This window comes from Falco punctatus, assembly GCF_963210335.1.
Source record: "Falco punctatus genome assembly, chromosome: 4".
Lineage (NCBI taxonomy): Eukaryota > Metazoa > Chordata > Aves > Falconiformes > Falconidae > Falco > Falco punctatus.
Genome location: NC_137583.1, coordinates 11,391,090 through 11,418,810, shown reverse-complemented (window position 1 = coordinate 11,418,810; position 27,721 = coordinate 11,391,090). Strand labels below are relative to the sequence as shown.

The 27,721-nt window shown below is 42.9% G+C and overlaps 1 protein-coding gene across 2 annotated transcripts in view; it reads left to right on the top strand.

Annotated features, from left to right (window-relative positions):
* The window catches only part of EEFSEC (eukaryotic elongation factor, selenocysteine-tRNA specific), a 245,654-nt gene that overhangs the window by 127,889 nt on the left and 90,044 nt on the right, over positions 1–27,721 (top strand). Inside the window, exon 7 of one of the 2 annotated variants that reach the window (XM_080385408.1) lies at positions 534–16,814. In XM_080385408.1, the coding sequence (XP_080241534.1) occupies positions 534–718 (185 nt within the window). In that variant the 3' untranslated portion in view covers positions 719–16,814. Of the gene's footprint in view, positions 1–533; positions 16,815–27,721 lie in introns of those variants that run through there. The other variant, XM_080385409.1, reaches the window with a different exon arrangement.

Sequence of the window (27,721 nt, the reverse complement as noted above, 5' to 3'; positions counted from 1 at the left end):
TTAAAACCTAAGCAGTGTGCTTCTGGCAGGTCTGGTAAATTAGGATAAAGACATTCAAGAACGTTCTGAATCTTAGGGCTCTATATAATTGTAGTATTTTACTAGTTGTTTTTCATTTGTGAATTATATTTTTATAAATACTCTTAATAATGAGTAGAAACTTTGGGAGATGTATGTAAATAATAGGAGAGGTCTGCTGGTAGAAAGCGGGTAAAAAGGCTTAGACCAGGCAAGTTGGTCTAGCTTGTTTAAATTTTTGCCTGTATTTAAAAGCTGTAGAAGAAAACAGTCAAGATACTGCATTGAATTTGGAGTATCACTGTGTGAACTATATTTGAAGGCTTCTCTTATTTTTCACGTGAGTTACCATATTCCAGAAGTGTGACACAGAAAGGTGACTTTCCTAATGCATCTGATTTACTTTCTTATTTTCTTTGGTTGCTTTGAGAAGTAAGCTTGTCTGTTTTTTCCATTTATACTGGAGTGTGATGTTGAACGTGTTTGTCATGTGTGTTCTTGGGGTTTTTTTACAGATGGACTGAAGCCAGATACCAAGATGCTTCTTACTGTTGCCTCCAAGAAGAAATCCAAGGCGGGGAAGGGGGATACAATCAAAGAGGACGAAAGCAGCAGGAATGATTCAGCCCAACCTGTTACCATCTCTCTTCTCTTTAAAAGATATGTCTTTGACACACAGAAGAAAATGATTCAATCCTGAGAAAGCAAGAGAAGGCTTCTTGATTGCACCTGAAAGAGGGGACTCTGAGATGAGTTCAAGTGAAATGTGTTTCTTGTCTGAATGTATTAGACCTGTTCCTCACAAACAGAGCCTGGAAGCTCCTGGTGACTATATGCTCCCTTCCAAAATCTCTGCCGTCTGGTTTTGTTCTGTTAGAATCTGCTTATGTTGTCATCTTTGTGATGTGAATCTTTATGGTCTCTTGGAGAGTGTCACCTGCCAGACGAGCACATTTGGGGGTGTGTTCTAATTGTGGTGGTTTTTTTGAGAATTGTTTTGAAGTTTCTCTTGATTTAAAAGTTTGCTACCAATATTAATCTAAATCTAGTAAAGATGTGCATTTCACATGACCCACAAAGTGGAGGTGTTTAGTCTAGGTTTACTCCCCCTAGCAAAGTGGGAGACAGAAAGTACACGATACAATAGGTGAAACATAAAATGGATATTTCGCATTCCTTCAGCTGCAACTATGTAAGATGCTATCTGAGAGATGGTATGGATGTTTTTTATAAATACGATTTATATTGAGATGTTTTTCATATTAAACATAATGGTCTGTGTAACTGAGAGTCTTAATTGTTCTGTTTGCTGTTCCAAAGGTTCAGAATTTATCTTCAGTGGCATTTTATATAGCTTTTCTGAATTTCCTGCCCGTGCTGTGGTGAATCCTATCCAGAATTGGGGGGGGGGGGGTTGGTAACAAAAATGTCTTTTGTGTGTGCAAAAGGAAAAAGTTGCCTCTGGAAATAGGCAAGGGCTTTATTTCATTAAAATAATGATAGAAGATTGCAGTGTAAGCCTTGTAAAATGAGTATCTCCAAGATGCTTTAGAAACCATTAGTTGTTTAATAGGGATTTCATGGCTGTTTTAGTTCTTCCTCTCAATTTCATGTCCTAGGCTCATAAAAAGGAGAGCAGTTGGTAATATCCCTTTGTTATTTACAAAGCGTAGGACACCTTAACATGAAAGCTAACAATAATTCTACAGGTGCGAGAGCTGCGGTCTGGAACAGAAATTGGACTCGGGCTTGTCAGCACGGAAAATGTTAGTTCCTGCCTTTTGAACAACAAAAAAGTACTTCTGCTTGTTGGTGTAAGCAGCCTGTGACCCACTCACTGAAGCCAGCCATAGAAGATGACCGTATGTATAATGTAAGTGCATTGGTTGCACATGGAAGCAAATAACTGTAATAGACTGCTACACTCATTAATCATATAACACTCAAAGTGTTATTATTCAAACATTTATTAATGGATGTGAGTGCATCATGCTAACATGATACTGGAGGTTTTTTTCAGTCTTTTTCTTTTCCTTTTAACTTCCAGGTAACCAAAGTGGATACAAATGGCAAAAATATCAGCTATTGAGAGGATATTTACAGCTGGACACTGGTGAGACAGGGCAAATTTGGTTTCTAAACTGGGTTGATGGTACCCCTTTAAATCAGAACAGAATTAGCACTTTGTGGAATAATCCCAAACAGTTTCTGCTGAGTGAGTCCCAGCAAAGCTTTAGCACATCCCTTAAGATTATGGGGTATGCTTTCAGTGTGATCCCAGAGGAATTAGGCAGGCAACTTCAGCTATGGCTTAATGTGACTTGGGCTGCCAGCCTGGCTGGAAAATGTATCCTTCTATAATGAAAAAAATGCATTTTGCACCCCTGTCACCTCTTCTTCCCCATTTCTCTCCTTTTCCCAGACACCCCCAAAGGCAGTCTTTAGAAAGAATATTTATTGTTATCTATCTTTTAAGCCTTTATCAAATCCTGTTTTGTACTCTTCACTGTTACCTCCACTTCAGATACTGCAGTGACAAAAGCTAGAGTAACAGATGACATAGAAGGAATGCCGTTATTACCATCCCAGGTTAGTCTAAGAGTTACTGGTATAAAAAACATTCTCATTAAAAAATCAAAAGTGAATTATTAAGGATCTTACATTTTTATCTGTATAGTTCTAATGTTCTGGCTAAATTTTAAATGGGTCACTAAATTCTGCCAACTCTGCTTGGAGTTTTGGAAGGAAAAGGGCAGTCATCAGGAGAGGTCCTGCTATAGGATATTGTTGGCTGCTCCACAGTTGTTAGCCTTGCACTTACAGGTTTTTGTCTTTCTCATTTCTAAGGCATTTTTGAACAGTTCTGGAAAGGAGGCTGTCAGTGTAAACAGTGGTATGAATTTTCTACGAAGCACTGTCTGATTAATGTTTTCCCCTCTACGCTGTGGATTCGCCCATAGCAGGATCAGTGAGCCAGTTGTTACGGAACTTGATCCATTTGAAAACTCCTTAGTCCTGAATGTTTAGTTTTGCAGCCCTCTCTGTGGTTGAAAGGCCTTCTAGTACTGAGGATCCCATGATTTATTTGCTGTAGGGTACTCCAAGGGGGGCAGCAGCAACATCTTCCAGAGCTGGACCTCCATCCCTTTCTCATCCAGTCTTCTGCAATATACTTATTTTAAAATCTTTCCGCTGTCTTGTCTTGTTTCCAGACTGGTGTACTAACACAGTATCTTTCTTCCGTCCTCTCAGTCCAAGACCTAACCTTCTCAGTGCTCCTGTTTCCTATCTTTGCTCATTGTTTTTCTTTGTTCTGGCTCTGCTCTTGCCTCTGGAGAAGGAGATGTAAATCTGGGTGCTGGCAGGGCTCCTGCAGCAGGGATTGGGAGCCCCACATGCTGGGGAAGCTTCTTGCCCAGTAGCTTACACCAGCTCCCGTGCCTGGTGGGTAACTGGCTGTGTTTAGGTGCTTGGGCTAGGACTTGAGCAAAGTTTTGCAACAGCTGCTACTGACCCAGTGGGAGCAGGCTGTGCAGAGGCATGCATGCCGTGCCTGGCGAGTCCCTTTACCCACAACCATACCCTGTTCTTGTGCTTTGTAATCCTCTGTGAAAAGCCCCTGTCCCAAAGCTCTGTCCTTTCATTTTGCTCCCCTAGCAGAGGTTTGTGTAGGACAAGCAGCTGGAGAGGTATCTGTTGAAGTCTGGGGTTTGGTTTTGTGCTCTTTCCCATTTTTAATTCCAAAAGAAGAACCTAAGCGTGCCCCAGAACTTTGATTATAATGTGCTATTACTGCAGATCTCTGGCTGCTGTCCTGAGGCTGTTGGATACACATTCGAAAAAGGGTGAAATGGTGGAACAAAATGATTATGGGAAAATCAAAGCTTTTAAAGACATTTGTAGGATGAACAGATGTTCAAACATTCTTTTATTTGGTTTCCAGACAGACGTAGAGACTTCCCTTTCATCCTCATAATCAGTGCATTATGCTGTAATTTGTAAAAATGGCATTAAAAAAATATTAACAGGGTCATATTGTGATCTATTGACTCTGTGTCATTAAGCCGTGAAGTTAAGAACGGCAACTGGGAACAGGGGTTAAATGTTGCAGAATGTACTGTACTAGCATATATTTTCAGCCTGTATTATAATGAATCCAAAATGGAATAAAGATGTAAGGAGTGTTTTTTAATACTGCTAAGGTTGTCAGCGTTGCAAAACTAGAAATTATATGGCTGTGCAGATGTGCAGTGAGTAATACATTTTTTGGGTTGTGGGGAGAGTAGCAGTGAGAAAAGCTTTGTTTTTACAAGCCTGTTTTCTGCTTTTCCTTGGAATTTATTTTGGGACTGCAGTCTGGCTTGTGAACCTGCCAGAGGTCTTGAGCTGTGAGGGTCAAAGCATGCAATCGTGGTAGCAAGGATTCAGTAGGTGGCATCCTTTACTTGGAATCAAAACTAAATCTCCCCACCTAAAAATTGGGTGCGTGCTGGCATTGATAATGCAGATTTTGAATCAAGCTTGCAACCCATCTCTCAAAAACAGTTTCTGTTAAAAACTACAGTGCGTTTAATGACTGGGGCGAAGCCATTCATTCCAATCTGTTGACCAAGCCCTGAAGTACCAAGCATCCTTTCTGGGTGTGCTTGTGGCTCGGTTGAAAATAGCTCTTTTCCTCCGATCCTACCAGTTGTATTAATCGGTGGCAAGTACCTGATTATGAAAAAACGAGCCATCCACTCTGGCAGAGTTCTTGGTGTATGTGAGACACCTCTTTCTGGGCAGCAGGCACTTGACTTGCTTGGTTGAGCTCTGCAGTTAAATAGCCACAGGGTGGCAGAGCAAAAGGGAGAGCCCAGCGCCGTGAGGGTCTGTAGTGATGTAGCCATGTTCCACCCCAGGACTGGCCACGACTCACTGCTGGGAGAGCAGCTCCGCGTTCACATCTCTTGAAAGCTCAGGGGTCTTGTGAAATGAGAGGTGAGAGGCAGCAGAGGAATGCTACCTTATTAGCAGTTTCAAAAACTCTCTGTGTTTTCCTTTTAGTTTAATATCCACAGTGAGCTGGAAAGCTCCTTGTTTACGAACACGTGAGTTTATCCTCAGTAAGTTCGTTTAATAAATAGAATAATTCTGAGAGAGCCTAGAACAGGGAGTTAACCTGCCAAGCCTGGGAGAAGGGGAAGAACTATATGACCACACTCTGTGGCGAGGTGGGTCTTGCTAGATGATGGACATCCAGAAGGAATTCAAGGGTTTGGGGAGGTTGTGTTTAAGAAAGATATTGGAGAAAGGTGAGTAGTCATCTGGGATTCCCCCCAAATTCTTCTGCTGTTCTGTGCAAAAATAGGTTAAAACCTTCATTTGATACAGTTGTAGCTCCACCGTAGGCAAGATGTAAAAGGAAGAAGAGTACGGCTGATCTGCTTGCTTTCCTGTTGCCAATGCCAGAATATGGAGTCTTTCCCACATCCGCTGCTGTGCATTTGGCACTGGTTTTAGTTCCAGTTGTTAGTGGACTTACAGAGTAATGGAAAGCCCATTCTATCCTAGTAAGTGTTACAGTTCTTTATTTGTATGTCTGAGTGTTTTTTCAAGATGTAGTCAGTCTGCAAGACTCATGTCTTCTTTTTTCCCTGCAAGGTGACTGTTGCTTGTCAAAGGTGAAAACTGTAAGGGTCTTCTCTGTCTCAGTCACATATTTCTGATATGTATTTGTATGCTTTTCTTCATAAATGACAGGAGAGGGAATCCCATCTAATTCTTTTCTTTTTGGAGCTCACATTCAGGATCAACTGTGAAAGGAACTCACCAGTCAGAAAAACTCTGCAAGATTTTTTTTTTGAATCTCAGCCCTGCACTGCCCTACAAGGTTCATTCTTAAAAACATGACCATCTTTTTGAGTACTGAGCAGTCCTGCCTGCTCTAGTTCACATTTCTTAACCAAAAGGTAATTTGAGGTCTCCATCAAGAGCTGCTAAACTTAACAACCCTGGTGGTGACTGAGATGTCTGCTAGCACCATTGTGTTGGCATTTTGGCTAAACTGATCTGATTACTTATGATCCTTTAGGAATCTAGGCTGTTCATTAGGTCTAGAAGGTTCTGTTTAGATCAATTTCTTCTCCTTTGATTGGAAGTCATACAGTCTTTTTGTGTTTTGGTTGATCATTCTTAGATTTCTCAAGGGTCTCATCCATGTCAATCAGAGACTCCATCCTTCTTGGACCGCAAAATTGCTTTTATTAGGCTATATATGGCCCCCATTCGGAAGTGTAGGAACCAGGTTTTTTATATTGTTTTCTGTGAAAACTGGTAAGTTTAGTGCCTATAACTTCAGTCTGACAGTTAAGAGTAATCCATGCCCTCATGGTGAATTCATTCCCAAAACAGCATTCCCTAAGCAAAAGCTGAAACTTAGACCCCACAGTGGTTTTGCCTAATTTTCTTCCTTTCTGCTGAAGCAAGCAATCCATCATCTAGTTTTCTGTGTTAAGCTTCACTTTAACCGAAGCTGAGTTGAACTCTCCATCCTCTGTGAGAATAATGTTTTATTGCCTGGAAAATTCAAGGTCTTTCAGAAGCTCTTTTAAATGCTGTCCACTTACTGAAAGGTTATCTACATTGGTGCCCACCTGCATTAACGGTTATGTGATTTCTTTTCTGCAAAATGTGAGTCATACCGTCTGTGGGACATTAGAAACGGAAACATGGTATCTAGAGATAATCATTAGAAGAAAGAAAAGCTGCTTGTTGTGCAGAAATTGGAGGAATTGGAAATAACCAAAATTACTCCCCCCCCAAAAAATTAGACATCTAAACTGGTTTTGTTGCCTCACATGCATTCCATAACTTCCTAGCCTTTCATATTACTGCAGAGCATATGAAGTACCATTTTTATATTGTAGCCCAGGAATGATTTCTGTCTTGCCAACGATACCCTTTCTGGTAATTGACTTCTTGGTTGTCAGCACAGACCAAGCTAACGATTGTAGAGAATTGAGTGAATATTCCAAAATCTTTCCTGAGTTGCAGCTGCCAATTCTAAGCTTAATATTGTGTAATTCTTTGCCTATGTGCATCAATTTGTGTTTATGTATTTTGAACCACGTTTTCCTCTGTTAGGTGCTTACTTGGCTTTGTCTGATTCTTTTGGAATTCCTTACCATGTAGAGTGACTTCTTTGGAGTGAAAGAATCTGAGAGTTGGTCCTGTCTGCGCATTTAAGCCCTTGGGCTGAGGTGCTAAGAAAGGAAGGAGAGAGGGTGCTCGAGTGACCTGTAATGTATGCCTGGGTCAGGACACTTGCCTTCAAAAGTGATTTTTGTTTAGGGATTACACATGCATCAAAAGCATAATACAGCTCATACAGGAGGGTAAGCAAGCATGCTTTTATTTTCTTTAACTGATTTTTTTTCATACCTTGAGATTTAGACATAGAGATGATGATATAGTTTAAATTTAAAAGTGAGGCAATAATTGAATTCCATCCAGTGTTGCTCAGTGCATCAAACCCTCTGTTTCTTAAGTCTCATCCTCGGGTGCTTCCTGACAAAGATTACTGTAGAGTATTATACCTGTGAAAAAAATCTCTGAAATGTTGGTACTAATCAGGAAGTCTCACTGGGAAGCTTTTTTCCCTTCTTATTGAAGAAGGATGAGGGGTGTCACTGTGGGCTGATGTCCTGGATGAATGTGCCCTATTGCAGCTGAAGGGGAAGGTGGGGTGGCAGTGTTCTGGCTTAAGGGCAGAAAGATGCGTAGGTTAAGTGGCACAGAGCATGAGATGTGCTTTCTCATGTACATATTTCTTGTTCCTCCTTAGATGAACTAAGGTACGTTTCAGTTGTTAATCAGTGTAGAAGGGGAAGAGGAAGGGATGATGTTGCATCAGCTTGCCTATTTAAAAATGATGTTGGGGAGCTCTGGCAAGAGAAGCATTTTGTTTGGAGAGAAATCCAAAACACTGTATACCCGAGGTGGTTTGTTTTTAACTCAGAAGATTGATCTGTGCTTACAGCCCCACTGAGTAAGTGGACAATCTGGTCTCCATCCAGTTCAGAGTTGTAAATCTCATTTTGCTGTGTGGCAAAGCATGGCATGACTGGGCAGTTCCAGGGAGACATCCAGGTTTAGAACAGTAGAAAAGCAAAGAGGTTTGCCAGTTTGGGATGAAAATAGAGCTGTTGGGAACACACAGCTGGATGAGAGGCATGGGTTTAGGCTGAAATGTATTTATAGAAGCCTAGAACTGCTGCAATAACAATATCCAAGCACGCATTTATTTAGTAATTTAATTCTGTTGTTAGAACAGGTATATATAAATGTTTAAGCATCACAGGTTTTTAAGATAACAATTTCTTTTAAGTTAAAATTATTGCAAGATCAGTATTGAGAAAAGCTCTCTGCATCAGTTCCAAGTACTGACATTATTTGTCAATTTTTCCCCTTGGTGTATATTATGTATTTAAAAAACATAGCGTACAATTCACTCTCACTGATGTGTGTGTTGCAGTAAACCCATGCCCAATTGATGAGTACAGTATTGAATGAGTTCAGTGAGTTGTCTGTCCACTGTCATGTGTGGGATGTTGCAGGGCTGGAGCTGGGTCTTCAGGCTGTAGCTCCTGCTGCTTGTCTTCCCACATTTCACTTGCCTACCACGTGAAGGCTGCTTCTGAGTCTGCTGTTACTAGCCTTGAGGGTAGTTAGTCCAAACTCCTCAGAACATTTCCTTTCTTTCCTGGGACAAAATTAAGAGAAATTCTGAAATAACTTAATCTTTCACTGAGGCAATGCAGACAGAATTTGTCAACTTGTTCCTTGGTCCTTTTTGACTTGGTCTAGCTTCCAAAAGCAGATGGTAAAATGAACTGTCTGTTGTGTCCCATGCACCCTAACAAAGGAGGCTTGCCTAGGAAATGTTACTTGTCTCCCACTACTAAAATGGGCAGAAGTGAACTCATGGTAACTTTGTCTGGAATTATTTGCTTAAAATACTAACATTCATATGATCTATGAAAGAGCAACAAAGACCACCTTCAATTTGTAGGTAAGGCTTGCTAATTTGCAACATTAGTTTTGCTGGTTAGTGCCCCCCCCACACACCTTAATTAGAAATTTTAATTAGAGCATGCTGTGTATTAAGATGTTAAAGCTTTGACTGGCAGTTTGGAATTGCAGAAGGATCAGCTGTCTCTGTAGGGCTGTAGCACACAGGGATTAGCTCGCACCCTTCTGCCTGCAGGTATATTTTGCTGCTTGAGTCAAATCATCAGAAAATTTCTTGAAGATAGCATTCATCTTCCAGACCAGACCTTGTCTGTTCCAAGGGACCTGAGTTTAGAGATCTACAGATTCACTGATCATACATAAGGTGAACAGACAAAATTTCAAAACGGAATGACGAGTAGGTGAAGTGTTGAACGATTTCACCATGGTGTTGGGTCAGCCTTGCCCCTCTGCTTACTCCAGTTGTGATGCTGCCAGTGCAGGGAGGATTCCCTGTCCCTATCTTTGGAGATCAGTTACTATGTTGGCACTGCAGCAGCTCCAGTTTTCAGTCCTGGCAAGTGATGTAGAAGAGAGCTGCCTGAAGAGTTTTCACCATTTTTGATCTGCTGATATCAGCATAGCATGTTGCTGGGTGTGAGGGAGCCTTGTGGGCTGATGTATTTTGAGTTGCTCAAGCTCCCTTCCCTCATCTTTCTTCCCTCCTTCTTTCAAGCAGATTTGTGGGAAGATAGGGATAGATTCTAAAACATTAGCATTTAATGTTTCCAGCATCACACTCTTGGAAAGTATGAAAACTTCTGCCATGGACAATTATGGAATAACCTACTTCCAAGGGAACTGTTTCCCCAGAGTCCTCACACTTGGTGGGTATCTTGTGTCCTTTGAGTCTGAACATTTGTATTTTTGTTCTGTCTAGTTTTAAGTGTGGGTTTTTCTGTTACCCAGACAAATACCTGATCATTTAAAAAATTGCTGAAATGCGTTTTCCAAGATATCTTGTAGCACTCTAACCCACAAGCTAATTATGAAACTGCAGTTTTAATTTGCTCTTTTCAGTTGATTTCGTGTTCTGCTGGAACAGAAGTCATGATTTCCCTTCCTTCTTGCTGTCAGTTTGTTTACCTTTATCAGATACCATCTGTCTTTGGAAGTGCAAGTCTTCACAACCTCTGTTGGTATGGAAAATTATTCACGCTTCTAATAGTTTTAGTAAATCAATACAATCTTCAAAATAAAGATTGATCAGTGGCATTTTAATAATTTCAGCAATATCCATCCCTTTTCTTAAGCGTCTATCCCCCAGAGTCTTGCTATGCAGGGTCTGTGTTCTATTGAGCTGTTCACAGTGATGCCCAAATCTTTTATCTTGGATTCCTTTATTAAGGTATCTGTGTAGTTCAATTTATACGTTCTTTGTGGTTACCTTTCACTTGTCAATACTCAATTTCAGCCTGCCTTTGGTGGTACTTAAGTTCTTCCTCCTCCTCTTCCTGCCAGCTAAATTAACTTCGGGCTATTTGCAGATCTCACCCAGTTATAGTTCTACTTTTTCTGGAAGGTCATTAAAGTTAAGTAACACTGAGGTTATTCTTTCTTTGTCTTTTTTGCAGAAGGTCTTGGGTAAGCCAGTGGCTTATGAATGTGTGTAGATAATTCCAGTATAGTGGACATGACCAGTTGTCCTTTGATTTTTTTGAATGAGTCATGTTTATCAAAACCAGGCTGGTTAATCACCTTGATTGTTGCTTCATGGTTTTACCTGGCATTGAAGTAAGCTAAAACTGGTCTGTAACATCCAGGAGAATTTTTGACTTCTGTTTTAAAGAAAGTGGTAACATCGGTAATTGATGTCAGTTAAGGCATGTTTTTGTGAATATGTGAATCATTTAATAATGTTATCATTAATGCAGCAAAGCATTTTAACAGCTGTTTTGTGCCGATTGTCCACTTACTTAGTGGACAATCAATAAAGTGAGTAAGGTCACCTTGGCTACTTAAAAAAAAAAAAAAATGAAGAAAAAGAATCTTAATGTTGTTCAGAAGCACGTTGCTGTTTTGGGGTCATTTTTCTGGACAGTAGTAGAATAACCTGAATCAACAGTTAATTTCTAATGAATGTTATCGAGCTGCTTCCCTTTTTGCTGAACAGTTCTATTCCAAAATTGGTCACAAAATTGGCTTGGGCATCAACAGTTCTTGTGTTCTTCACCTGATCATGGAAGCAGCTTCTGTTTTAAGTTAATAAAAGTGACTTTTTCGTAATTCATCTGAACTTTAAGGTAGCGCTGTCAGAAAGCACTGGGGCGTGAATTTTTGCTGGACTTCTGCAGATACCATGCATCTTGAGCTGGGCAACCCTTGAGGAGTGGTTGAGCAAACCCAGCATTCCCATTCTGCACTTGGCTACTCCTGGCTTCTGCCTGTTGCAGTAACTACCAAGTGCAGCACTTTAGAACCTTAAAAAAGGAGCATCAGGAGAGGCTTTGCAACAAGCTGGAAATGAGCAGTGATGTAGAAAATATGCCATGATTGAAAAAGGCTGATTTAATTAAATGTTTATGGACGCTCTGGTGTAAACAGCCTGTGGCTCCTGGCTTGCAAATGAGGTGCCTTTCTCTTTGTAGCTAATGTAGCTGTTTGTGCTTGCAGTACCAGGGCTTCCATCCCTCAGCTCAAAGTATGAAATCCAGGGAAGTGGCTGTGCACTACATGAGGTAATAGAATCTCTTTGCTTAACCACAGGTGTGCAGCCTTTCTTGGAGAGAGCAGCAGCGGCCCAGGTTACAGTGCAGCAGTGCTGCATCCATTCCAGCCTGCGGCGTTTCTGTGTTGAGGAGCAGCTCTGTTACATGCCTGATCTGGAGGACAATACGGTAGTGTCTCTTCCTGAGATTGCGCTAGATCAGATGGAAAGTAGGGTCTATTAAGCTTCCAGTCTGACATTTCCATTTTTTCCTTGGAATCCTGTGGCTTGCTTTGTCATGTGAACTTTGCAGTGATGTTCAGAAGAGAAGCAGTTGTTTTCAAAATTTCTCAGTGACTCTTGGAGCAACTGTGTCCAATTTAGGATCAATATAAAGATATTAAGAAAGCAAACCCTCTTTTGTCCTGTCCGTTAGCAAGGTCTCTTCTGAATCTGTTGTTGATAAGCAGCTCTTTGTGCCCCTTCAGTAAGGAGATGTTGTCAGAGGTATATAGAATGGCAGGAGCTATTTATTGCTTCTTGAAGGGAATCCTAAGGTCTCCTTGTCCCTCTCCCTAACCAAAAGAAGGACCAGCTTATATGTATGTTGTTCTTTCCAGGTGTCCAGCTAACTTGTTTTTAGAGATTTTTGTTACTAGCTGTCACAGTAATATAATTAGGGTTGTTTTGGAGGAAGAGGAAACAGGTTCTTTCTTCCTGGTATCTTACTTGAATCTTTCGTGTTGCAGTGTGAGTCTCTTGATATTTTTTTTTTATCCCTATCCACTGAGGTACAGAGAACAGACTATTCCTTTTCTCTATACAGCGCTCTTTTGTGTACTTGAAGACTGATCACAGCCATACTCAGTGGTCTTTTCTCTGGTGTAAATGTTCTTAGTTTGTCCAGTCGCCCCACTGGGCAGCTGTTTCCTAGATCTGGAGTTGTTTCTGTCTTCCTGAGTTTCTCCAAATGGTCAATGTCTTTCCTTAAGTGCATTTCTCAACTAGGCAGTTCTCTAGCTAAGGCGTTGTGACTACTGACTGAATAAAGCAGGATTTTAACTTTGGTTGTGTCTCAGGCCATCTTCCTATTTATGCTTCCCCATCTGCGGGTTTTGCAGAATCAGGAATTTATTGCCTTAAGTTTAATATGTGAGCTCAGTATCATGATGTCTCTCTGTAGCTCTGTTATATGGGCTTTCATTTTCCATTCCGTACTTACACATTTCTATGTCCCTTCTTAAATAGCTTCCTGTTTTTTTCAGACTTCCCCGATTTGCTGGGATCACTTAAATTCCAGTCCTTTCCTCCAGCATACTCATTCCCACCTGATCTATCCAGTCATCAAGATTATTAGTGAAAATATTGAATAGAATTAGCTCAAGGACAGAACTCTGAACGATGCTTAATATTCTCCCAAACAGTGTACCAATGATAACTATTCCCTTAATGTTCTCCAGTGTTGTGCTCAGCCTGTAATGAGTTTCTCCAGGTGGTTTTTCCCTAGCTTATGCAAATGCCTTGTGGAAAACCATCAAAAGTTCTTTTTCCTGACCTGTATTCTAGGTGACTTTTCCAGAGTTTTTCATTCTGCTTTCATTTGGCTTCAGCTGCAAAATGACCCGTTTAGAGCCTGCTGTCCACAAAGCATGTGTTTATTTTTGGTTTTTACTAGAATCCATTCTTCAGAGAGAAGTCAGGGGTTTTTTGCTTTAGGGTTTTTTTTTATGTGTGAGAAGATGCTCAGGAATGTGGACTGCCTTGATGCAAAGTATGCTGTACAGAGGTGATATGCAGGTTTTCCTGGTTCTATAGGTGCGTTTTAATCTTGACCTGCAAGACCCAGTCTTCACAGCCTTGACTTTCTCATTAAAGTATGCAGTAGTCACAGTCCTGAATGGGAGCAGTTGTCAGACACTCAGGTGCCAAGCATCTGAACTCAGACTGGATCCATTTTCAGTGCTGCAGCCTTTCTCTCTCATGACTCACATCTAAATCAAAACATGTATGTCTTTTGGAGCTAAGCAGTAGCAAATTTTGCAGCTGAATTGAACAACAGTCTGGTGACAAGGATGAATCTTAAGAAGAGTCTGAGGAGTCATTCAGGCTCACTGTCATGTATGAGGTAAGTGGAGACTTGAATTGCAGGTGGCTGTTCTGGTCCATTTCAGTAACACAATGCTTTCAGGTGTGATTAAAATGTTTTTATTGATACTTAAAAATCAAATAAAACATTTGCTGATAATTCCTTCTCCTTTCTTGGCCTTTTAATAAGCATATAATAAATTCAACAGCTAATGTCGGAGGAGCTATTGGATTTAAGCCAGTCTGAACATGTAGATATTAGGATGCCTTCTGCACTTTTGTGTGTAACAAATGGGTCTTGGTTATTATAATGTGATGCACAACGTCACCTCTGTGCAGAGTGTTAGGCAAACAATCCCCAGCAGAAAATGTTTGCTATTGCCTAAGCCATAGGAAATGCTCTCTTACTCCATCAGATTTGCTGCACTTGCTCATCTGTCCCCTGTCCGCCCCCCCCCCCCCCCCCCCCCCCCCCCCCCAGCTCAAAAGAAGAGGGAAATATATCTTTGCAACCACACAAGCAGGAATTAGCCCAACTGTATTTTACAGGTAAACTAACAAATAAGAGGAGAATCTGAGCGGCCCCCAAGGACCTGAATTTGTTTGCTACTGGGCCGTTCTATCTGCAGCTGGCATCGGCAGAAACCTGAGTGCTCCATTAAAAGTCGACAACCTCTGTTTGGTGGGGCACGGGGCAAACAGAGCCAGCCTGTTCTGCAGACAGACTGACGGCCTTTATCTCCCTCCACCCAGCTCATGATGGGAAATGATGAGACTCTGAAACAAAAAGCTCGAAAGTAGGACTCAGTACTCTTACCCTGCAGCTGTTGTGCCAAGGAGGAGTAGCAGCACAAGGTTGCCTTTCAGGGGCCATGTGGGAAACACACTGAGTGCAACACATTAAGTGAGAGTTGGGGCTCTTCTGGGGGTGCTGCTAGTACTAGGGGACTAATACATGGTGCTGATATGGATGCCAGATAATAGCCAGGGGTCTATGCATCTGAAAATCTTCCTTCTGAAATCTCCGGGATTGCATGGGTAAGTTACCACTCTCAAAGACTAGGGGGGGGACAATAATCTATTATAATGTCCACCCTTTCAACTATGCCCATGGATTAACACCTTAAGCAACGGCTTAATACCCTTTCGCCCACCCCAAGGAGACTAAAACCTGCGCTGTCCTGTAGCATTATCTTGCAGTGAACATGACTGCTCAATTAATGCCTCGATGCTCCGGCTGCTCACAAAACAGAAGGTAAGGGTATATGTGTCTTTGCACCCGTGATGCAACAGCATTGCACTGCACCTCAGACGTGGGCTTGTGGATGATTCACATGAAAATATATGATTTGGATGGGTTTGTCTTTTCAAAAGACAACACTTTAGCCAAGGGACAGTGTGCCACACAGGAAGTACGCTGGGCTTTGATGGTATCATAGTCTGAAGGGAAATGCGTGATACTACTCTGAATGCAAGGGAAGTGGTCTTTCCACTCTGAGTTTGTGGATATTTTAATGATAAATTCATCAGTTCTCCTATGCTGAAGAATATACCTTTACCCCATCCTTGCTGCTCCTCTGCGCCTTTGTTCCACCTGCAGTTTTCATCGATAGAGCTCTCTGGTACAGCCAGCAAGTTGCTGTTTCTCACAGGCTTAAAGGCCATGTTTTGCTTCTAAATACTGTTGTTTTGTTGCTTGCTGTTTTCTTCTAGAGTCTGGGTATGTGAGCTATTCAATAATAACACTGGAGTTTTGGGGTTGTTGGGGCTTTGTGCACAATCCTGCTGTCCTTTTGCTTGTTGTTGCAATCAGACAGTGCTATAAAGTGTGGAAAGGGAGAGTTCCCCTAACCAGCTGCCTTTTGTTCATCTTAATCTCTAGTCAATGTGGTGACCTTTCGATCACAATCAAGATAGCAGTTTGTGCTCTAAAAGCTTGAACCTAGAAATGAGCACTGCAAATATCCTTTCGCTCTTAGCTTTCCACACTGTGTTGGGTACATAGGTTGAACCGTTATTCTAATTACCTTTTGAAGGTAAAGGTGGTATCTCATTAATGGGATTTTCAGAAGCAGTAGCCCTAAACGTACTCTTACAACAACCAAAGTGAGTGTTATGGCTAACTTCAGTGGGATGGACGTGCCTGCAACATGCAGCTGAGGGCCCAAACCAAGACGCTACACTGCGTGGCTGCATGAGTGGTCTCTGTGATCTCCAGCAGGATTAGGGCATTTTCACCTGAATTACAGGAATGTAACCTCTCATTTGTAGCACGCACTCTGATGCCTGTACAATAGCCTCTAAACCTCTCCTCATACGCAGTAAGATCTGGCATCCCTACAGCAGAGGAAAAAGGAAGGGAAAACATGTGGGAAAGGTAGCACGTGAGCACGGACAGCTGAATGCATTTGGATATTGTATTTTGGTTACAACAGTGTGTGAAACCTAAGGATAACCCACTGTAAAAATGGGGCAAGCGTGACTCCACAAAAAAACACTTCTGGGTTAGAGCTTGTTGCCCATGTTTTATGTCAACTTGACCATGTTGTGCTGTATCAAAGAATAATCCAAAGCAATTGCCTGTTGAATGAAGCAGTACAAGACCTTGCTAGAAGGGATGTGTGGATGTGCTTTGCCAGTATGTATCACTTCTTACAGAAATCTTAAAGATTTCAGAGTCTTCCTTGGGCACTCTGGCTAGCCTGAGATAGCAGTGGATTTGCTTGAGGTCTTGCGTTTTCGTAGGTGTGAAGGTTTGTGATGAAGAGGGTGGTAGGAATGGGGGGCAGCAAATCTATACAGGCACTTTTGGTTGATTTGTGATTAGCTTTTAAGCCCCTCTCCCTGCACCATGTATAGGTCCAAGCCTACTGCTTGGCTTTGTGGCTTCTGAGACTTCAGAGGAGCTGGAGTGTGGAAGATGCCCAATGATTCGAACGTCAGCAAGGATTTAGCCGTCCTGCAGTCCCCTTAACAAGTCTCTGTGGCATGCGTGTTTAATATTGTCTGCCAGGTAAGCGGATCATCAGTCTTTTTGGTCTTAGTTTCAGCTACTTTGTGTCTGTCGTCTTCACACTTCAGAAAAATTGCACTGGGTGGTCTCATGGTCTCCGGAGTGCCTGTCTCTAAGCATTTTGGTAGATACCTTTCATTTGGACTGTTCTCTACCTCCTGGTTTGTGACCAATTCTTTTTCTCCCTTCCCTGTTTTTTCTGATGTTCTTCTCGTCAAGAGGTTTTGTTTCTTACAGCACCAAAAGCAGAGTTACGAGCGGAAGCAATGCAAAACTCTCATATGTCCCCATCTCTCTTCAATCTGTTTATCTTCCACAGAGGCCTGATAGTGAATGACATTCATATAAACAGTGGGTAAAAGACCTGATGTGCACAGTTCAAACATCCTGTCATGATCTGGGCACATGTACTTGATAGAAAAATAAACACCTAACATGCATAAACATCTGATGTGTTTTCCTGGTTAAAACTTTGTGTCCCTGTGCTGTTTTTTTAGGACCTACAGTTCATTCTTCTCTGTTCCCATCATCCATAAGATATAACCTGGTTGTAATTTTGCTTCGAGCTGCTGGCTGTGACTTTATTCCTGCTGTAGACAAGTTTACCTGACTGCAAGTTTACGTGATATAACAAACAGTACTTCAGGAAAATACTTCAATGCTTTTCTCTTTCCAGGAATGACCCTTTAAACCACCTTACACATTTTCATTTAACCTTGTCTAGCCCCTCAATATGCCTGAGGGAAAGGACAGTGTTCAATCTAGAAAGCCGTGTAGGTAGGACCAGACTATTATTTTAAATTTTGGAATCTCTATTCTTGCAAATATTTCAGGACTTAACTGGATAAAGCCCTGAGCAACCTGGTCTGGACCAACTGCTTTCAGCAGAGGTTGGTGCTAGACGGTGTCCCAATATCTTTTCAAATCTGAGTGATCCTATGAATCGGTGTTAGATTGTGTGCAGCCATAGCTGAGATCAGATGCGTCCTTGCTGAAATTCCTGTAGCTTAAAGGAAAAGCAGCAGCAGCTGTCAGCTTGTTCCCTGGAAGCTCTTCCGCTTTGGAGTTGGTCTCATTCTGCCAGAGAGCAGCTGAAGTGTGACGACCTTCACAACACATCACACCTCTTTTTAGGGTGTTTGGAAGCTGATTCCCTGGGATGAGAATCCAACTATGCAACTCTCGGGCTCTGAAAAAGGACGAACAAGAACTTTTCATTGCCAGCTTCTGTGTGGTAGCCTCTTGCTGAAAATCAGAGGTTTTCAGGAACTGAGGGCAGACTAACAGATAAGTTGCTGAAAAAGTTGTATCCAGAAGGTGCTGTGAAACTCTTTCAGAGGCACCATTTGGAGTTATCGTGGTTGGGTTCCAGGTTCTGTCTGTGTTCAGTGCTGGACTGTCCTGAACATCTCTGGTGCTGCCCTGGCTGTGGTGACCAGTGGATTCTCTGTGCTGCGTCTGCGAAGATAAAACTGATCTGGCGTGCGTGGCTGGGAAGTTACTGTCCACATGCAGTGGTTTCACTGTGTTCATCTTATCTTAGTGGAGGGACATGAGAGCGCATTCCAGAGCAGTACTCCATTTTCATGAGAAGAGGGTACACGCTCCCCTGTATTACCCAAGGGACAGACCTTGTGGCAAAGACCTTCAAAGTTTGTGCTTTGTCCTACATCTGGGCAAGCAGATGACAAACCCAGTTCAGGGGCTGCTGATGTTAGAGGGGATCAGGCTTTGAGCCTGAAGGTCCTCAGTGACACCACTGTAGCATGTAGAAAGGCTTCGTAAAATCTCTGGTAGAGACTTACATGTGCAGTTGATGGTTTTGTCTGCAAGGAGAAATTTGTTTTTACTACGAAGCTGCATTGTGCGTGCTGTTCATCCCTAGCTGTCTCTTTGCCCTCCTGCTATCCTCAGCTCTTTTCAGAAACCTTAGATTTATCACTCTTGGATCGTCTGTCTTGTTCTGGCTTTTAAAAATAAAAGCTTTTCAAAGGTCCTTTGGAACAGGCTATGTTATTTTTGGCTCGGGCTTTTAGTAACACTCATTGCAGAATTAAAACTTCTAATTAGAAAGCAAAAGAAATGCAAGGGAAGGAAAACACATTGCTGCAAAACGAAGGTGGAAATTTTAATTGCCCCAGAGGCATGGAGTTCACATCCATTGCAGAGTTTGTTCTGCCCCAGAAGATCACTGTAGACAAGGATCACCGCTTTCCATAAGTAATCTAGAACCTTTACATTTTAAAACCTCAAACAAGCGTCTCTGCCAAGATACTTGGATGCTGCCTCGGTTGATGCAGATGTCCTAGTAAGAATTATTTAAAATTTACACACGTGATGTGGGGAGGTTGAGATACCAGAAGAAAGAGGTAGTTAAGGATGGCAAGGGAAAAGTTGTAATGAACAAATAGATGCAATGGAAATATAAATGCAGATGACCTCTGTGACCTTGGATTTTTCAAGTGGTTCATTTTGTGTATGCAAACTTCTTGAAAATTGCTTTGACATCACCTGCCAGCAGGCCCTGTGCCGTAGGGGAAGGAGGTACGTAATTGCAGAAATTCATATAGGCTCCTTCTTGGTTTGAGTGGGTGCTGCTTGATGCTGCTCTCTTTCCTTTTCTGTGAGCGCGTGCTTGGCCCTGGTCAAACCCTCAGATCTTTCCATAGTACCTTCCACTGGGATGGGGGTGGCATTTTTCTGCTTGTTGGTGTTTGTGTGTGTTTGTGTCCGCCAGAACCCTTGTGAGGTCCCAGTTATGCTCTCTACAAAGCTGTTTTGAGAAAAGGGGGAAAAGAAACAGAGAAAAGGAGATGATTGACAGTAGCCCTTTAGATTTCTGTTGTTAATGCACCAGTAATAAGATAAGGCTTATCTTTAAATGTTCATGGAATCGAGACTTTGATGGAAACAGGCTTTTGGGTTAATATATTTTTGGTAGATAAAACAGAATGAAATGGAAAGACCAGGGGAACATACAGTATATGGAGAAAGACATATTTTTCTTTTAAATCTCTCTCCTCGCATGCTATCTGCGCGAGTGTTTGACGTGCATATATAAATGGTGTGTTTGTAAACACACACTCGGTGCATGTCTTTTGGGGGAGACGTGGGGGCCTGAAAGGGGTGCTGCTTGTGTAAGAGGCAGCTGAGTGAGATGAAATCTGCTGCTGCCTGCCAGTTGAGATGGAAAATCTCACCACCTCTCTCCCTGCTTCTGTTCAAGTGCAGCTATTGTCATGTGGGTAAATGTGAGCAGGTAAGAAGTTGCAACGTAGCACAGATTTTTTGCCACCGCCGCCGCCTCTGTCATGGAAAAGGAGCTGCATGCCAGCCCCTTGGAGGAGTCTGGGCAGCAAAGTTCTGTTGATTGAGCCGCACAGGGGGAGTTTGGGATGTTGCAGTCATTAATGCATTTCAGCTCAAGCCTGTTGTATGATCTGTTTTGCGTATTTGCACATTTGGATGAAATTATCTTGCAACCGTGCGTAGTACAGTGTCTGGTGCAATCTGCTTGCAGTGAAGAGCTGCAGCATCTGTGACTTGGATCACAGACCATTTGGTGGTTGTTTTTCAGTGTGTGCGTCAATCACAATTGTTGATTTTTGTCTACCTGGCTTCCTCCCTCTAGCTCTTCAATAAGGAGTCATTTTTCCTTTCTTTTCTCTCTCTGCCCATGACCTCCTATGCTGTAGCCCCAGCCATCTGAGCTGTGCAGGCAGGTATGACAGGGAGGCAGAGGAAGGAGGATGAAGCCCTGTCGTGCTGCGGCGCTAATCTAGGGAAGAAAGCGGAGGGGAAACCACCTCTAATATGCAGTACAGCTCTGTGGTAACATGCAGAGTTCACCTGAGCTTCCAGGTGGGGAAGCAAGTTTGCCATTGTAGGTTTAGGGGAAGACTGAAGAGAAAGGCAGGTGTGTTTCATGGTGGTGTGTAGAGTAGGGATGAGGGGGGAGGTCTCTAGAAAGGCAAAGAGAATTGAGCTCTGGATGGGTGTGCATGGGTACGTGCTCATCCTGGTGAATAGGATACAGGGAGCTGCACGAAGGGCTACAGTGGCAGAGGCAATAGCTGCTCTTCCTATCTCCCAAACAATGTTCTGAGACACTATAATCGGTAGCTTCTGTCATAAAGAGGAAAAGCAAACGGAAAGCCAGGCATTAATCAGGCCCAAATCCACATAGACTGGAAGGTGGATGGGATCTGGTCCTGTACATACAGAAATGCAACCTCTTTGCAAGTGTCCAGGCTGTTTTGTCTGTAACCTGCCTGGACTCAAAATGATCTCTCCCCAGGATGCCCCCCAGCATCTTACCAGATCTTACAAAACATTACTGTAAATTGCTGCTCAAGCGTTGTGTTTAACTGCTGGTGAATGCTGCCTGGCAGGTGAATGGCACAGCTGGGAGGGGAAGATTCCGGGGTCTTTGAAGGCAGACAAAAGGATTAATGGGCCTAAAAAACCTGTAATTTGGATCAACCTGGGAGAGCAAGAGACACAAATTTTCATGTGACTTCACCAAATTGTTAGTGTGGCTATGCCAAATTAGGGCTTTTCTTTTGTTGTAATAAGGTCTCTGCAGCTTGGTTTAGGGTTTTGCTTGTTTTTCAGAAGTTACAGTGTCAGCTCTGAAAATGAGACTCATGGGGCAAAAGCTTTGGCTCTTTTCAAAATTGGTGGCAGAAATCTGACTTAATGCCATTAGGACTGGCATCAAAGCCACACAGATAATTTTTCATGGAACAGACTACAAATGTAGTAGAGTACAAATTTCTCGTTTATTTATCATTTATGTTTATTCCAGCCTTTTACTGAGTGTTGGCTTCTTGGCTCTGACTTCCTGAGCTCGCTTATCCCTGGTTGTGGTCGCGCTGGTGGTGGTTGTGCTCTTAGCTGGGTGAGTGGATGAGCTCCTGTGAGCACCTCACAGGTGCCAATATTTGTGCCACCCCAAAATTAGCAAGCTCTGCCATTAGGAGCTAAATGCGTTTTAGAAACCTGCATGTACGCCGGTTAGAATGTGTTTGTGTAACTCGTGGACCTCTATATTTAATTAACGTAAAACAACTGTCTTGAATCTAAGAAGCTATCTAGTTGCAATTAGTTCTTGTTTGCTAATTAATTACCAATGGATGATTAAAGACTTGTTTACTGAGGTTTAGCAGCTATCAAGACACACATCTAGTACTCAAGGGAATTTACTATGCAGTCACTGAATTGTTGAATTAAATTCTTATTGGAGACCTTTAAACTGTGACCGAAGAAAGCTGCTCTGCATCCAGAGTTTCTTCTAACAGCTTTCCCATGTCCTCCTGGATCTGCTGCCATGGGTAGAATTGTTCCAAAGGGGGGGGGGGGGGGAGGGGTAGTTACATGGATCCTCCCAGCTCTCTGGGGCAAGTAATTTGTTTCCTTCTCCAGATTAAAGTTAAGGAAAACCAGGATCTTGTGTCTTGGTTGTGTTGGTAGAGTAGTTCTGCTCACGTACACTGCCAAATGCTGTCTGTCTAGCTTGACAGTTGTGTTCCATCTTTGTCTCTTTGCTGATGCACATCACACATCTTACTCCAAACAGACTGCCACGAGTGGAGTCTTTTTCTACTGAGATTTGTTTGCAAACTCTCTTTTGCTTCTGCATGTAGGCTTTTGGTTTTGCCTTTTTCTTTTTTTTTTTGACAGTTTGCTGGGTGGTTTTGTTGAATTGTTTTAAGTCTGTGGGTTTGTTTGCAGATTTGGTCCCTGTGTTTATGGTCTCTTTGGTCATCAAACCCCAAGTTTCTGCTCACCACTTGATGAATGAGAACAAGATTTGTGGTGGTAATTAGTGGCTTTTTCGGGTAATCATCTTGAAGAGCCTTGAGAAACTGGTACTTCTTCTGCCTTCTGAAAACTAAACACTTGAGGTGTCTGGAGATGTGCAGCTAACACTACTCGCTGCTTTTGACAGCTCTGCCCTGCACGTTGTGGGTAAAAAAACAGATGGGAAAGTCAAACAGCAATGTTGACGCACAGAAGCTCTTGAGTTTACCAGTAGAGAGTCGTTTCCTACAGACTGGCATGAGCAAAAAGCCGTTCATGCAGGTGTTGGTGAATAATAAGGGACAGAAGCATCATTTATGACAGCATCAGTTTAGAGGTTGAAGGTATGGTTTAAAAGATGTCTTGCAGGATCTTTCAGCCTCTCTGTCAAGGGCTTCTCTTCATTTGGGTTTTTAGCCTGTAGGTCATGAAGGGAGATGGAGGACCAGTGAGGGTGCTGGGAGTTGCTACATGGAGAGAAGCCTGGTAGGATTTCATGGAACAATTTCACCCATTCTTTGATTATTTTTTTCTTGTGCTTTCCTTATTTATAAGCCTGAGGTTTGGTTTGCTTTTCTACCAGCTCTCTCACTAGGCAGAGCTGGCAGGGGAAAAAAAAAAAAGAAGAATGAGCAACTGTGGCAGAAAAGTGATTAAAAAGAATAATTAGCATTTGCCCCTGATAAATGAGCAAAGCCATTAATTAGACTGATTTACTCCTGGCTTTTTTTTCCTTCTCCCTTTCCTCTCTTCTATTTTTTTTTCCCCTTCTCTTTATCAAATAGCAGCGCCGTGACTGCCCCTTTGGTACGTTTTCATCAGCTTTTCACCAGTTGTCAGAGCTAACACCCTCCTTTCCTGGAGCCCAAGCAGCCTCTTGTAGCTAATGGATATGGAATGCAGCCAGAGCTGATAGCTGCTAGATCTCCACTGGCTTACAGGTGTTTCCATCATTACTGGCATATTATCTGCCACCGGGTCCCCTTCCTCCTCCTCCTCCTCCTCCTCTTCTTCTCTTTTCTCCCTGTTTTTGCCCTTCTTTCCAGTGTTCTAGCAGTAATTACAGTTTGTAAAAAAAAAAAAAAAAAAAAAAAATATGCTGGCAGATTTTTAAGAATTTTATTTAATGCAACACGATGTCCCGGTGATCAAATCAATTTCTTTTTTTGGCACGGTGACAAGCAAAGATGCTGCTGCTGTCGCCTGTTTGAATGTAATTACTAGGATGAAAGGGAGAATTTTAATTAAGACAATTTTCCCCCCCACACCTTCTTCCCTCCCCTTTATTCAAATCGTGAGCTGGGGGCTGTGTTTTTTTAGGGTTTTTTTATATATGCTTTTTTATTAAGAAATATTAGTAATCATCAGGCTCTTGCATATTATATCATGAGTATGTTCTCCCCCCTGCTCCCGCCCCGCTGAGAGCTGGCTGAATGCATAGGTCTGTGCAGAATGGGAAAATGATATGTACGTGGTCTCAAATGAGGGCTTGGTGCTTTACAAGCAAATGCAAGCATAAAAGTCCATGTTTCAAATCTAAATGGTGCAAATGTGATCGCTGGCATATATATGGTGCTTGGAGCCTTTTGTGATAATTATATGCATTCCTGTAATGCCCAGAGGCCAAATTCTTCATGCGATTTAGGGCATTGGAGGCAGAGACAGGCCCAGCTGACTGCCTAGGAGCCAAACACCACAGAAACATTGCAAAATCTGGATTTAACCTTCCCTCTTCAGACCCACCTCTAATTTAAGGAAGCGTTTGAATTGTGTGCTGGGAAACAGGTAAGAGAAGGTGCTTCTGAGGTAGGACAAGGAAGAAAGTTGCTGGCAAAGGGGAAACCTGTGCTGAAATGGGAGAAGATTATGCTGGGGCTCGTTGGAAGGTGCTGGTAGGAAGCTGAGAAGTAAATGGCAGCTGCTATCATGGAGCTTGGAAAAAAAGGGAATGAGGGTTCATCTGGAATGAGCAAATACAAATGGATGTTTCTTATGAACCTCTGGCATGGGAGGTGCATTGGCAATGGGTTTTGAAAGTAAAGATCACGGGTTAGGGCTTTGTGGGGAGGATATGGGATGTTGAGCTAAATATTTTTGGGGTAGTTAACCAAATCCTCTAGTCATCCCGTCCAGGTGAGTCTTCTGATTTTTATCTCAGGGTAGTTGCCTGCTGGGTATTATTTTAACTGGCTGTTGTCTTGGATGGACACATTACCCTGCAGTTCTGTCATCTCTGTGCTCCTGAATCCCACCACCGTTTGCAGCAGTTACACAGAGATCAAGTTGTCTGGGACCGTACCACAATACCAGGGCAGCAGCTAGGGAAGGAGCACGGAGAGGGATTTTTCTCATCCGTTGTAGGGAGGGCAGGGGACACCTTCCCAGTCCTGCTGAGATTTGCCTGTATCTGGTTTTACCCCCCAGTTTGCATCACAAAGCCCGTGCTTCCAGGCATGGGCAGAGCATCCTTTGCAGTCTGGCAGGCAGGTCCCTTAATGATCCAGGTTGCTGGTGCAGGGTAATTCAAACTGCCTCTTCCCCCCGGGGCAGGCAATGCACTGCATCCAAAATATGCTTTTTAACCTGCAGTCCTGGGACCAGGACAGAGCCATTACTTGGGATTGAAATTAGGTCTTCAAAGGGTTGGTGTTGGAGGGGGCTACAGAAGAGGAAATTCGTTTCCCAGCTGTGTTTTTGAAGCATGTCTCATGTCAGCGGAAGGTAATTTAGTCCAATCTGGGTGCTTGGTTTCCCAGAACAACTGCAAGTCTATGTGCAAGTACCTTAGCTGGGAAGTCTGCGGCAGGTTTCCTGAGCAGGACTGGTCCCCAGGCTCCCTGCCCTTCACCCTGCCTTCCTGGGGATCACTTCAGGCATGGCTTAAAGACTGCTGGACAAATAGGAAAACCTGCAGAGCAAGGTAGAAGCCTGCCAAAAAATGAAGGAAGCAAGCTCTGTTTGAGTCTCTTCGCTTGTTAGTGATATTCAGAGGGGTGACACCTCTGCCTCCCGTGCTGGCTGCCACGGAGCAGCGGAGCTCAGGCATTTGGGCAAAGCTCATTGAAACAGCCTAAACAAGGGAACTGGTAGAACTTGAACCTTGGCTGAATAGCTGCCCTGGTCCTCCACAAAACAAACCATTCCTGTTTATAAAAACCATGTCCTTACACCTGTGCTTTCAAGTTCAAAGTGGAAAATTGCCTCCTTTAGTCATTCCCAAGTGAGTCGAGGGAAAGGTGTGCTGTGGTGGGGCGTGAGTACCAAGGTTACCGTGTAAAAAAGGAGGTCAGGGTGGGGTCTGGGTGAGAAACAAAACCAAAGACAAGATGCTGGGACAGAGAGGGGATAATCATTGTGCTTTGAAAGGCCTTGGGCTCTGCTGGATCTGTCCTGAACCTGACGGAGCCATTCACAGGCTGGCATCCACCACCACGATGGCCAATTGTGTTGAAAGACTTTTGGATGCCAGCCCTCCAGGGTTTGGCAGAGCTTGGCTGCCCTGGGTTAATGAGCAAGGATCGGTATGCATGCCCCAACCATGCACAAATAGTTGCAGTAATCTGAATTACTCGTGTGCAATCCAGGTCCCTGGCTTGCTCAATCCCGGAGTGGAAATTGCGCCTGAGGTTAATGCACTGCAAAGAATGTACGGGAAATGTTTTGCATTTTAAACAAATAAAAATCAGTGCATATTTTTTTAACGCTTGCTGACCAGCTCTTCACATCCTGTTAAGCTAAATATTTGCACGGCAGTAGTGCAAAGAGGGCTGAGCAAGGAACCCCTGTGTTTCGTTTGGGTGGCTGTATATTGCGATCAGCTGCTCTTTCCTCTTCTGTCTGTTTTTCTTAGCAAGGTCAGGACGAGTTTCACAGTCCGAATGGTTCACTGCAATTCTCTACAGGATATCCTCATTTTACTTTAATGGGGAGGAAATTAATGAAACATACAGGCCCTGGGGCTTCAAATACTATACATTAATATTATCCCAACGTATTGTGGTATGTATGCTCTCTCAGACTAAACTTTACACTGGACAGAGGAAGTTGTGATCAGATTCAGGTGCCTGTGAAATTTAAGTGCTAGGGGGGGAGAGGGGGGAAAAAAAGTAAAGGAAAAGAGAAGCTTGGAGCAGTTTCCTTCCGTTTCAGCCCCTGATCAGTGTGAGAACAGGGATGTTCAAATGGGATCAGGTCAATACAAACCAAACAAACTATCCCAGCTCTTAGGACAGGACTATTTAGCTTTGCTGTATTTGTGTATCTGGGAGGTTCATTCTTTTGATTTGTTGGTTACCTCCTCTGGAGAGCGAATTCTTCCCATCTGTGGGTAGACCAATAGTAATTTAAGACAGTGGTGGTCTTTGCAGAAGATGGGCTGCAAAACGATTGCAAATCTTCCCACCTCCCTTTCTTCCAAATAAAAAACACCACAACTGCTTTCCAATGCCTGTAAGCAGGGAGACAGTAAAATGGGAGAGTATCAAAGCAATAAAAGAAAATTGAATTCAGCTTCGGTTTTCTTCGGTAGTAGCAGGCAACAGTGAGAAGACAGGGCTGAGCGTTCATCCGTTACCCCTTGTGCAAACCACCTTACAAGACAACGATTTTCACGCAGCAATGCATGCAAGCTCCAGCACGACCCAAGACCTAAGGGCTGAAGGTGCCTTACCCTGGGAGTGGATCTGTAGACTATAAAGCCTTTCAAGAAGACCAAAAAGCTTTGGCCGTGGATTGAAAGCAGTTTAGACCCAGGACGCTCAGCTGCTGTCCCAGTGTTGCTCTTTGCCACTTAAATACAGCCCCTCTCATGGTAGCTGTTCCTGTGGTCGGGAGGGGGTCATGAGCACTGGGCTGTGTCAGGCCCACTACTCGGAAAGCTGCTGACAAAATGAATTCTGGTTTTCCTTCAGGGATTTTTGTTTCGTTTTCTTTCCCTTTGTGGTGCAATTTCCTCATGTTACAGCAACTGGCACTGTCCTTGCATCAAAAGGAGCAGAATCCTTCACAATTTTAGTGGAAGAATGTGGAGGGGGAGACCTTGTTTGGAGAAATTGGCTGCATCGAGGCAAAATAAGTTAAAAGGTCATCACGGTTTTGGGGTCTCA